Here is a 12,220-nt window from a genome sequence, read left to right as displayed (position 1 = left end):
ATCTGCACATCCCCTAAAGGAGAGTTCTTGGTATTGCATTGGCAGAAAGAGATTTGGCAGCTTCTGCTGTTTCTACTTGCATAGAGCCAGTACCCTGCTGCCTGGAAAGCCAGTATAAAGCTGCCAAAACTCTTTCGGAAGTACAAAAAAGATTGTATTTACTTTTTTTTCTTCAGTCAGTTTAACGTTATTGAATGCATGGGAATAGTCTGACCATTCACTTTCTCATAGTAATTATTCTACACTTACTGTAAGCGACATAAATCTGTTTGAAATATTTATTTGTGTCTGATGCCAATTTACTGGATTTGAGAGCTTGCTAGCTTGCTTTCTGAAAAGAATTAAAAACTCAGGTGATACTTTCACTATACTTGTAAAGATTTATTTCAAATGCACTTTGATTTTTATAATTAAAATAATTTTAACAAATGCTTACATGCAAGCCTTATGCAAAACTTAAATAAGGGGAGGGTGTGAGATTTTAGCCTCATGGAATCTGCGATGCAGTGGCTGTGCGTTCAGTACTTGTGTGTTTTAATTGAAGTAGAAAGAGGTATTAGGAAATGAAGAAGTAATAAGGAACTGTTTTTGGTGGCTCTCATAATGTGACGTGTTCTAATTAGGGCTGCACTGAGGCATGGTGAGATGCACTTGATCTTGCAGGTGGAGGTTCATTTCAGGAAATTACAACTCGCAGGCTGTTTTGTTAAGACAAGAAATTCTTCTTTAAGGAAGTAGATGGGCCGACTGCATAGCCATGCCCTTCTTTGCAAAGGAAGAACCTTTATATCAAGCAAGACCAGAGAAAAAAAGCTGTGTTGCAAACAGGAACCATTGTTCATTCTGTGGTTTGTAATTTAAAATGAAGTTAGCCAAAATTCTGAGAAGTAAAGCAGTTAGCAGACATATTGAAACGGAGCTCAACATGCCTCCTGCAACTCACTCCAAAGGCTGTATTGTAAAAAATGCAATCACTGTTGCAAAGCTCTTTGATGGCCTTCTTGTAGAAAGCAGTTTTCTGGTGTATTCTTATTTTGGACTTTAGATTGTATATGAAAAAGAGAGTATTTTTTTTTTGCATGATACTATATGTACTTCTGTAATACAGTATATATTGTGTAGTTGTCTTCATTTCTGCAAATGCCAACATCACCACAAAGTCATCAAAACGGAGCAGGAAAGAGGGTGCACAAAAGGGTGTTATTTTTAGACATAAAACCAAAATTAAGAAGCATGTTCTAAAAACTCCATTCTCCTTTCCGCGAGCAGCCCAAAACTGATCTGACCCGATAAGTCATTTATTGATGATCGTGGTAGCAGTTTTAATTTAATACCAAACGCCAACACTCAGTGATGAGTGACTTGTATTATTACTTTAAAAGTACTAAAAATCTAAGCCATCACATAAAAAAGGCATAGCCCATACTTGATTTTTTCATAGTACAGTAGAATAATGAGTTGAATCAAGATCATTGAGTGTTCATTAGCGGTTTGACACGTCGGCTTCTAGGAGGAAACGGAGACAAGTATCAACTCTGGGCCATGAGCTCTTCTCCATGTGAAACTTTCCTAATGTCACTTTGAATCCAGTAGCAGCCCTATTGCTTTTGCTGCTGCTGCGGGCCTCCAGTTAAGGGTGAACAAGGCATCTTTCTACAGTACGAGTGTGGGCTGGAAGAAGAAGACACCAGAGGTGACTTTAGTAAGCGTGCCGTTATTTCTTAATGCCGTTTACTACCTTTCAGTCTTACTGTTAGGAATGAAGATGAGAACCGGACACGAAGGAAGTCCCAGGAGACCAAGTTGGAGACCATACCAAACTGTGAAGCTTGGTGAGCCTGCTCCTCCTTTTTTTTTAATGTATTCTCCATTTCATTCGTTTTTTTTTCTTTAAACCTTCAATTCGAATCTGACTTTCCCTTTATGTTATTTATTTTATCTACATACCTCCCTTTTCCACAGCTTTCCACAGGATGTGGTCCACATTTTTCTTGTTGTGTTAAGAGCCATCGTAGATTCCGCAATAGTTTGAGCCAGTCTTTTTTTTTTTTAAAAATCCATCCAATAAATGATTCTTAACGAAATTTAGTTGGGCCTGCTGTTAGGTCATGGACCTGACTTTTTTATTCCCTCTGCTGACCAGAATTACAGTATGTTCACACAGTATGGTAGTTATGTTATGGTTGAGATGTAGTTCTTTAATAAAATGTTGCCTAGTGTGACGAAGTCGAAGATGCTGGAGGGGTGAGAGACAGAGCACAGCTTCTTGAATATCACTCCAGTGAATGAAAGAGCCCTATTAGCGATCTTCCTAAATCCTTGTGAGGATGCAAACACTGGGGAAGAGTGGATCTCCCAGTATATAAACTGAGTAAAACCAGCTCTGGTCATCAGCATCAGGTTTAACACTGGTAAACTCATGGGTTGCAACAACATCTTAGAAAGGGAGAGTTTTATAAAAAAAAACTAACAAGTTAGAGGTGACAGCTATTCGTCAGATTCCCAACTTCCAGCCAAAAGGTCTCCTCTACGGTATAGGGTATATTTCTTCCTGTCCACTGGAAGAGTCCTGTCTGCTTCACACCACGGAGCCTTGCATGTTGAGTCACTTTACGTTCTCTTCTAAATATCTGTGTTCAATGTGAATTTAATGTGAGCGTAGATACGATTTTTGTTTTAAAGAAACATATTCAGGCAACTTGTAAAAATTTCACTTTCTCCTGTAGTTCATTTTAACTCAGCTCTGACCAACCGAATCAGCTTACTAGTGGCTTAATTGGTCACTAGCCTCTCAAGTGAAATTTCTAAGGATTTTGACTGGGATGCACGTCCTATTTGTAGCCGTCCCTGGAGTTGATCCTGGTTAATTTTATCCAGTCTACCCTTGGTGTGCTCAAATAATCATGCATCGCAGGTCACAGTTAACTAATGACATGGCCTGGGTTCAAACCATTGACATGGACCACAAGGCTCATTAAGGCACATGCTCCCAGCAAGTACCTTAAATGGTGGAGGCACTCGGGAGACCTGGCCATACATTTCTCTTTCTTCTCATGTAGCACCAAACCATCAACAGAGGAGATGCGCATTTGGGCACAGTCCTTTGACAAGCTGATGAAAAATCCAGCAGGGAGAAACGTCTTCAGGGAATTCTTAAGGACTGAGTACAGTGAGGAGAACATGCTGTTTTGGTTGGCTTGTGAAGACCTCAAGAAAGAAATCAACAAATCGGTCATTGAAGAGAAAGCACGGATGATCTATGAGGATTACATTTCCATACTCTCACCCAAGGAGGTAATATGTGAATTAATGCAATCATTAGAAATGCTCTTAATGATGCACAGACTACACACATGTTTAAGTCAGTCACGTAGAGAATCAAAGTCAGTTCATAAAAAACTGTCTTTGATGTATATGTTTAGAATACCAGCAACCTCGTGACAAGAGATTGCTTTAATCTACAAGCCACTCAGTTTTATAAGTACTGTAAAATAAAGGAAACATTATACGTATAAGACTTTGTTAGACTTGTCAAAAAAGCCTGTTAGGGATGGAACTGAATTGCGAGACTTACTTTTTCACAAGTGTCACACAGCATGCATGTTTTTGCCTGTTAGAAATGACATTTAAGATATGCGTAGAATAGCTTTTCAGAAAGGGTTACTTTCATTTCCTTAAAATAGCTTTTTTTCTGGTCATTGTGTTGAAAAAGAATGTATTGTTTTTACTTAATTATTTCTCTTTCCTGGAATTGTTTTTAAAACAGCTATGCCCTTTGAAATTGTGATTTTTTTCATATAATACAGTACATATATTTTCTTTCACACATTAGTCTGTAGTTAATTTGTATGCCCTTGTTTCTGTGGTTAAATAAGCAAAGAGGGAACGGAAACCTTTTGAATTCCAAAGGAAATGAAATGCACAAAAGCAATTTAAGAGTCTGATTAATGTTTAAAAGACGTATTAGATATGTTTCATTTCTATCAAATCGCAATTGCTATTTTTTACTCAGTTAGAATGAGTTAAATCATAAGGTTTTGTGCTTAGTCCATCTCTGTTCAGTATATAATCAATATGATTCTTTTTATTATACACACTTCTTAGCTGTAGCTATGTCTAGCTATGCTGGAGGACAAGTAATAATGAATTTTGGTCTATGTGGATGGAGAAAGACTTTATTGTTCTTTTTTTAACTGAAAAGTTAGCCCATGTAGTCCAGTACATGTATGAGCTTTTTCACTGCACTGATATAATGTTAAAGGCAGTACAGTTTATACAAAGGTAGCTTAACCTGATGTCCTTTTGGGAAAGGTTTAATGAGAAATATTATTCATCAGTTACAGATATGATTCAGACTACGATCAGGATTATGGTCTATTACTGTCATACAGTTGGTCTAGTGTTTAGTTTATATCACTCTATCAATACTATAAATTTAAATACATGTCATTGTCACAGATTTGGAGTGTTAAATTAAGTTGTAGTCTTTATTTGGAACTATAATGCAGACTACTTTAATAATTTATAGTAACTAGTGATACTGATTTTGAAAGTACAAATTTTATTACAAATCCAAGAACTCCAGTGTTTGCAATGAGTGAAACAAAGAACATCATAGTACTGTATATGTATGTTGGCAATATAAAATAAATAATGTGATATGTGTGCTTCATGTAGAGGGACCCATGTTTTTACTAAAATTATTTTTTACATTTTCTATTAGCACTGTGCTTTGGTGCCATTAAATTTCAAGGGCTTTTCTATAAGGAGATGAAGCTGTTTCTTTCTTCATCTAAACTACAATTGTTTTATGTTTAATTTTTTAATCTCTGCATATACATTTTCAGAGCACTTTTCCTTAGTAAGATCAAACTTGAAATAATTAAAGTCTCTGTAGATTAAACTAAATTACATGATCTCAGCCTTATGTAATTTGCTCTTTATTTTGAGAATGATCATATTGTGACAACACAGAGGACTTGATTCTTCAACAAACCATAAAAAATAGCCAGTTTAAGGCCTTGCTTTAACAGGAATCTTTTCATGAAAGGTGTGTCTCACTCCAGCCTAATTCTTGATGTTTATTGTATCTTCTTGTCATTTTAATTTTTTTCTGCTTTTATTTTTTTATGTCATGCAGGTTAGCCTTGATTCAAGAGTCCGTGAAGTCATTAACAGGAAAATGCAGGAGCCCACCTCTCAAACATTTGAAGATGCGCAGCTTCAAATTTACACCCTAATGCACAGAGACTCCTACCCTAGGTTTCTGAACTCGCCTATATACAAGTCACTGCTTCAGAGTGGTTCTCGTTCCTCCTCAGAGTCATAGGCCCCCTCTCTCCACTGCACAACCACTAAGGAGAATCCAGATCCTTATGGATTTTATTTTTTAGCCCTTTTTAACTTGCCATGTTGGAATTGCTGATCTACAGACTAACTGGAAGAAACAGGGTCATCACATGATATTCTTCTATCATTCCACTACTATGCGTACAGCTACTACAGCGTTTACTACTGATTTTTATTCTTTTTTTTCCCTGATGCCACACGAATGGAGGAGAACTGTAAAGAACGCTGCAATAAGACGCTGGAGTCTATTAAAAGTTCTAAAACGGTGGTAGAGCTGATCACCGCTGGCCTTTTACTCTTGTGAACCTGACCTTTCCACTGTCTTTCTGGTGTGTTTGTTGATGTTGATGAGGTGGGAGTTTAAATTGACCTGAATTAGGGGTGGGGGGGGGGGGGAGTGCTGCCAGCGGTTGTTTACAAAGCTAAAGAAAGGACGATTAGGGTTTACCTTGCTAAAATGCATCCCAGTGTCAAGTAGACAATGCCACTGTTTAATACATGTACTCATATTTGGGGTGTATAAATCAGTTTGGAACATCAAGCTTTGCAGTCCAGCTGATTCATTATGAAAGAAGCCCATATTCTGTGGAATATTCTTTGGAAAATTATGTCAAAGGCTCTAATTTCTTAGGTGAGGTGCTATAGAGCTTCTAGCTCCCACACTTACTGTAACTGATCCCTTCCCAAAACACATAGGGGATAAAATATTGAATGACAGCTCTTTTTTGTTGCTGCTGTTGTTGTTGTGCATGCTTCTGCTGTTTAATTGTCTAAAAAATCAAAGATTATTTTTTTCAGGTCATTTTAAAATGTTAAATACTATTTGAGCTTGTGAAGAATAAACATCAGCAGCAGCCTTTGGATCAGAAGGCTTTAGCTGCAGTAGAGTTACCCAGTGGAAACAAAGTACAGCTAGTAAACTACCGTCTTATGGTCATTATCACTAGTGTTGCGGACAGCAGTCTGGCATGGGCATACTGTAGGTACCTCATGCTGCGTTGTGAGTATTGCTAGACTTGATTCCACAGAACCAAGAAGGCGGGATCTTTCATAATAAATGACACTTGCAACTGCTACTTCATTTACAGATTGGGTTTGTGCACAGTCAGATTCTATCAAAGCATAAAAAAGGTTGCAAAGAGAATATTTGACAAGATAGCCAAATATCGAAAGACCACCAAAGGGGTGTTTTAGTCAAAGTTTTAATAGTGTTAATCTTACATGGATCAAAGGTGTAAAAGTGGGCAAAATGATTTTAATGTATTCATTTTTAAATTAAATTCACCTGAGGCATTTGTTCCCTACTAAATGCATATGTGTATGCAGCTGTGTGTATGTGTATATACTGTACAAAAAATATGTATCTTACATAGAACACCTCTCAGGGTTATGGTGTCTTTTAAGAGCAAGCAGTCTTATGGATTGGGAATGTGAATATTAATTTGCTCTGTCCCTTTCACAGCATTAGAAAGCGGATCCTTTTAGGAAGACTTTTAAACAAGGCAGAAATAGAAGTATGTGTAGACGGTTCAGCTTTCAAGCAAATGGCCAGAGATAATTAATATTCAAATTCCAATTATGTATATCATATATATATATATGCACAGTATATATACATATAATGTACTGTATGTGTATTCCTGAGTGTAGATTGGTACTCATAATCAGTATGATAAATTAGGGACATACCATTGTTGCTGTTCCAGTTTGCTATCCACTGCTCTTTTGGAGAGAGGTGATTGTACACCTGGCACTGTACCCAGTTCTTGAAATATAATTCATATAAACTATACGTCCTTTGAAATCATTCTGTCGATATGCACTAACACGTTTTCATTTGTTTCTGCAGCATAAATCTGAGGGCAACTGTATTACCTCCAGCTCTTGCGAAGCTTTGATATAATTCTTGACGATATCAGAAAGGAACATTTTTTAGGCATCTCTCCTTAACGGATGACGTTCAGTAAGTCTTCTTGCCCATAATGTGCCTCAGTCCCGACACAGCGGGACCACTTCTGTGGAAGGAAGAGCCTTATATTTTAATTAGCAGTGTGCATCAGGCTGATATTGACAAGAAAAACATATCAGTTATTAGTTAAACCTGACAGATAAGCCTTGCTGAGTTACCAAATAGTTACAGATTACCCAGTCATACATTTTCTGCATCTTTTATACAGATCACAATGTGGTTTTTAAGGTATATTTATTGTACTATGTACAAAGGGAGGTAAAAAAACATTTTTTCTGTACCGATCCCGTGTTTTAAGCGAACATTGCTCCATACCTAAGAAATGACCTTTGGCTAATTTGCTACACTTACAGTACATTTGCTTAAAAATTGACCAGCCATTTAGAAAAAAAAAATATATATATGTGTATTCTAAAACCACTTGTATAGATTTATTGTCAGAGAAAGAAACTTGTTTTTTTAATTTCTTCAAAAAAAAGTGTAATATATTTTTTACTTCACAGGCTACAACTTTGGCATTTGATTTGCCAAAAAAAATGCCTTTATCAGATAAGGTAACTAAGACTAAAATAATCTTAATTTTATCTAAATATTTATAATGTTGCTGCTTCTGAGGGATATAGTGATGAATAGCTTTATATTTCTAAGCCCTTGCAAGTTTATATTACACTGTGGTTGAGCTCTGCAACTTTTTTCCAATTCTTTACTTTTTTTAAAGAATACCGGCTAACCACAAAAAACCTTCCTCCAAAATTTTTCATTTTTGCTTTATTAAATACAAGAAGTATTGCATGCATTGTTTGTAATTAGAACATTGGAAAAAAATAATTTTTAGTACTTTGTAAAATAAAATAGAGGCTTTCCTGTACATTTGACATGATTGCCCTGTTCTGTTACTTAAAGCCATTATCACTAAGTACATCCTCAGTATAAAGATAGCCAAGAATGCATCAAGTGAAGAGTCTGGCTGTGTGTTCATGTAGAGATGAGAGATGTTTGTGTAACGTTTACAACTGAGAAAAAAAGCTTTTTAAGCATTCTAATTTGCAATATTCCTTGTAGAAAATTAATCATTTTTCATTTTAGAACAGTTTTTTTTTAATTTAATGAGTATTTCAAAAGGAGCACTGCAATTTTTAATGCTCTTCTTTTAGAGTAACAAATGCTTCGGGTGTAAAATTATTTTTCTGCTTTGAGGTTTAAAATGATGTGCATCATGATATTTATATATATATATGTGTGTATATACATTAATTATTAGATATATAAACATATATATATATATTGGGAGATGAATGCTATGTTTACCATGTTAAGTGCCGTGATTGTTGCCTGTCCAGAAAGTGCAAGGTTTCTGTGATTTTTGCTGAAGGCTTTTCATGCCATGAAGACCCTATGCCCTTTAACATAGTTTCTCGACACTCGGTGTACTCAGGATCATGAAGAGACTGCCAGTTTGGAGGCTTAGTTTCTAATTGACTATACAGCTGTGTTGGCTAGCTTTGTGAAAGCAGAGCATTGTTGCGCCGTGTTTAGAATGCATGTTCTGTCACTCTCCAGACAATCTGACAGGTGGCTTGCATCTCATATGGAAAAATATCAAAATAAAAAGACAAAGAAACAGAGGTCCCTGTGGTTTCATGTAAGAAAATTATTTTCCCAAAACAGGAGAATGGACCTGTAGGCTAGACTCCCAAATTTCAGTTCATCTAGCTTTAAATACAATGTTGATCTGTGATGGTGTGTGCGGTTTGGACATGTACAGTATAACTGTCTGGTTCACAGAAGTTAGCTCCCTTCTCTAGCATATTGTTTGTAAAAAACAAAACAAAACCACGGACTGGTGCACCTGTTCAAAAATGTTGAATAATGCCAATATACATCGGTCATCTTTCAAGGTGTAAAAAGTCTTTGGCAAGACACAGGACATTGCTGTTGTTCATTTATTGTGATCAAGAAAAAAGAGTACTCCTTCAGGTCTAGAAAACAATGACATGCCATTTATAAACTATTAGGCTCTCAAATGTTGTTGGGTTCCATTTGACTGTTTTCTGCCGTGTCTTACAGGTACAATGTATAGAACATTTTTTTGGTTGACTGTCTTTCTTTAGTTTGGTCTTGTGCTATTACACATTGATTCGAAATGTTCAGCAAATAGCTACTTTCATAATGTAATGAGAAATTGCAGCACAGTTCAATCTCTGTAGTTTCGTGTTAGTTAGTAATCATACCTGTAATTCATTGCCACTGCTGCTCTTAACTCCCACTCTGGAATGGTGGGTATTCATCCTAAAACTGTGTGAGGTTTATAACTGTTACTGTATCTTTCCCTTTTGTGAACTAAAAATGATTTCACCATATTTGAGGAAGCAGTAAGATATTGAAATATATACAGATATGTTACAAATCCAAATATAATGTTGATCCCTAGTTTTTGGTATTTGAAAAAGGTTAGTAAACTTAATAAATGTTCGGCATATTCTAAATTGCACACTGATAAAAAATGTTGTTTAACAATGACTGAGAGAGGTGCTGAGAGAAAAGCAGTTGCACAATAAAGAGAAGCAATTATTCCAAGTGTTTAACAAACCTCAAGTTTACAGTACATGAAGTGGGCATTAATTATAACGCATGGTACAGTTATGGCAAAATGTAGCTAAGGTGGCTCACTGTGTTAAATTTTACCAAACCCCCCCATCCTCCTCCGACCCAAACCCCTGATTTTGTTATTCAGTAGTCAGCAACTGGCCTGGGGATTTCTAGATAACGGTGCTTTGAAAATGCGTCAGGTGTGTAGTATATATTTTTAAGACATTCATGTTTTTATAAACTGTGAAATTATTATTAGCAGTAAACAAGTTTAACCAAAAGTGGTTATTTGTACTTTTTTTCCCTCTGGCTTATTTGTGTTTTGTTAAAAATTCTCATTTGTTCAGGTGAGCAGCCAATTTTGCGCCTTATTTTAAAGGGGATGGTTGAAATCTACACCAGCCCAATCTAGCATCAGCTTCTTTTCTTCTCTCTCTTTTGAGCCTTCCTGGCTGCACGTTGTGGCGTGTACTTTTGAGAAGCCTTGTTTAGAAGGGTTTGCAGGTTACATGCATGAGGCCAGAGTGCCATAGAAAGTGTTTTTTCAACCAATTTGTCTTCTGTGTCAGACTTTTGAACAGTTATTTATTAGTGTTCTTTTTTATCATGTTTGAAATACATGGATGAACTACAGGACCAAATTTTTATTTTTTTAATTTGTATTAATCTGTTGCAGGGGTCTATAAGCAACCCAGGTATGTTCATAAATTTCGTAGCTACTGCTCCACTTTTCCAGTAGGTTGTAATGAGGCCTAAGATAACATAACACCTTGGAATTATCATAAAATCTACATAATGGTGGATAAAATTCGCAAATATCTGTTTAATTATTCAAATAAAAAAATTGTTTTATTCACATATGCTGTACAGGATGCTCTTTGCTTCAGAAATGTCTGGAAGTGAAACCAGTTTTATGTACAAAGTTGAAAGGTAACTAGTGAAACTTGATCTTTAACAATAAAAGGCAAACAATGGGCAAGGATTTCTAGGTACAATCAAAACTTTTGTAAAAAAAAGCCAACAAAATACAGTTCATTTTTTGAATGAATAGTTTGTGTGTTAATAATAAAATCAATAATGTTATTTTTGCTGGGGGGAACAATTTTTCCCTTCTATTGAATTAATATTCTTAACACTTTCCTTGAGTTTTACAGTTGTGAATGTTCCTTTCGGCTTGTTTTGTTGTTTTTTTTTATTTGCAGTGAGTCGACTATTGTATAAGTGCTTTTAGGTTACATTTTAATTGGATCAATAGACATCACATTACAAATGAACTCAGTCTTTCACTGGCCCTATCCAAAAACATTGGATGTAGAACCTGGGAGCATTAGATCTATAAAAATAACAGGAAGATTATAGATATACAGTAGACCATACACGTGGTGTGCCACAGGGCTTCGGCAAACAGCCCTTCCCAGATCTTCAACGTTGTCAAGTAAACTCTCTCTTCCTGGAATCTGTCCCTTTTCTGCCCAGTGGCACAAACACACGTGGGTTCAAATTGTAACAACCACCGTCACTTACCAGTACACTTTTCTTCACAGGTGCAAAGGCTTACAACAATGGAATGAACATTTCAGAACCAGTTTTTTCCTACCTTTCAAGACTGCTCTCGAGAAAGTAGCAGCCTTGAAGTACAATGACCTTTAGAAAGAATCTTTTTTTTAATCAAAATTGGATATGTACAGTAAATATATTGGACATGAACCGATGGTAAAAATTCACAATATTTCTGTGCTAAGTCCACTTATTGGACCAGATAATAAAAAAAACTTGTAGTAAACAATGTAGATTACAATTTTAAACTCATTTTTTGGGGTTATGGATAATTTGATAATGTTTTAAAATACCTGTTAGCCATCTGCACCATGGTGTGAGTGAAGCTGCCATATGGAGGAAAGCTCAGTGAAGTGAAAGAGCCACTCTGCATTGTCTGGTGTGCAAAAAATTCCTTTGATAGCTTCCAGCATTCATAAAACTATTTCTTGGTTACTGAACTGCAAACAGACAGAACTGATATAAACCATATTTTTGATAGATCTGTATCTGTCATAGTTTTAATGCTGCCTGTGCAGTTCCCATATTTTCAAAAGTCAATCTCTTTTCCTTGGACACAATATCTGTAATAGGGAATAGGTCACAGTTAGATCTTTGCTCTTCATGGAGAAAATCTCATTCATCCCCTATTAACCTCATCCCACATTCTAACAGGGCCAGAGCTTAACTGAAAAGCAAGCAGCGCAAGTGCCTCAATAACAACAATATTAAGTATCCTTTCAACTGCATTAAGACAGATTTGATGTGTTATTATGG

General features: G+C 36.1%; 1 protein-coding gene across 4 annotated transcripts in view; it reads left to right on the top strand.

Annotated features, from left to right (window-relative positions):
• The window catches only part of rgs19 (regulator of G protein signaling 19), a 42,195-nt gene extending 31,433 nt beyond the window's left edge, over nucleotides 1-10,762 (top strand). For 3 of the 4 annotated variants that reach the window (XM_088937740.1, XM_088937742.1, XM_088937743.1), the window contains 3 exons: nucleotides 1,746-1,832; nucleotides 3,060-3,294; nucleotides 5,141-5,691. In XM_088937740.1, the coding sequence (XP_088793866.1) occupies nucleotides 1,746-1,832; nucleotides 3,060-3,294; nucleotides 5,141-5,329 (511 nt within the window). In that variant the 3' untranslated portion in view covers nucleotides 5,330-5,691. Of the gene's footprint in view, nucleotides 1-1,745; nucleotides 1,833-3,059; nucleotides 3,295-5,140 lie in introns of all 4 variants that reach the window. The other variant, XM_088937741.1, reaches the window with a different exon arrangement.
• Nucleotides 10,763-12,220: the final 1,458 nt, after the last annotated feature.

Source organism: Atractosteus spatula, chromosome 19 (genome assembly GCF_055471065.1).
Source record: "Atractosteus spatula isolate fAtrSpa1 chromosome 19, fAtrSpa1.hap1, whole genome shotgun sequence".
In the NCBI taxonomy this organism is placed as follows: domain Eukaryota; kingdom Metazoa; phylum Chordata; class Actinopteri; order Semionotiformes; family Lepisosteidae; genus Atractosteus; species Atractosteus spatula.
The sequence above is the reverse complement of the archived record's forward strand: the minus strand, read 5'-3'. Positions and strand labels throughout refer to the sequence as shown.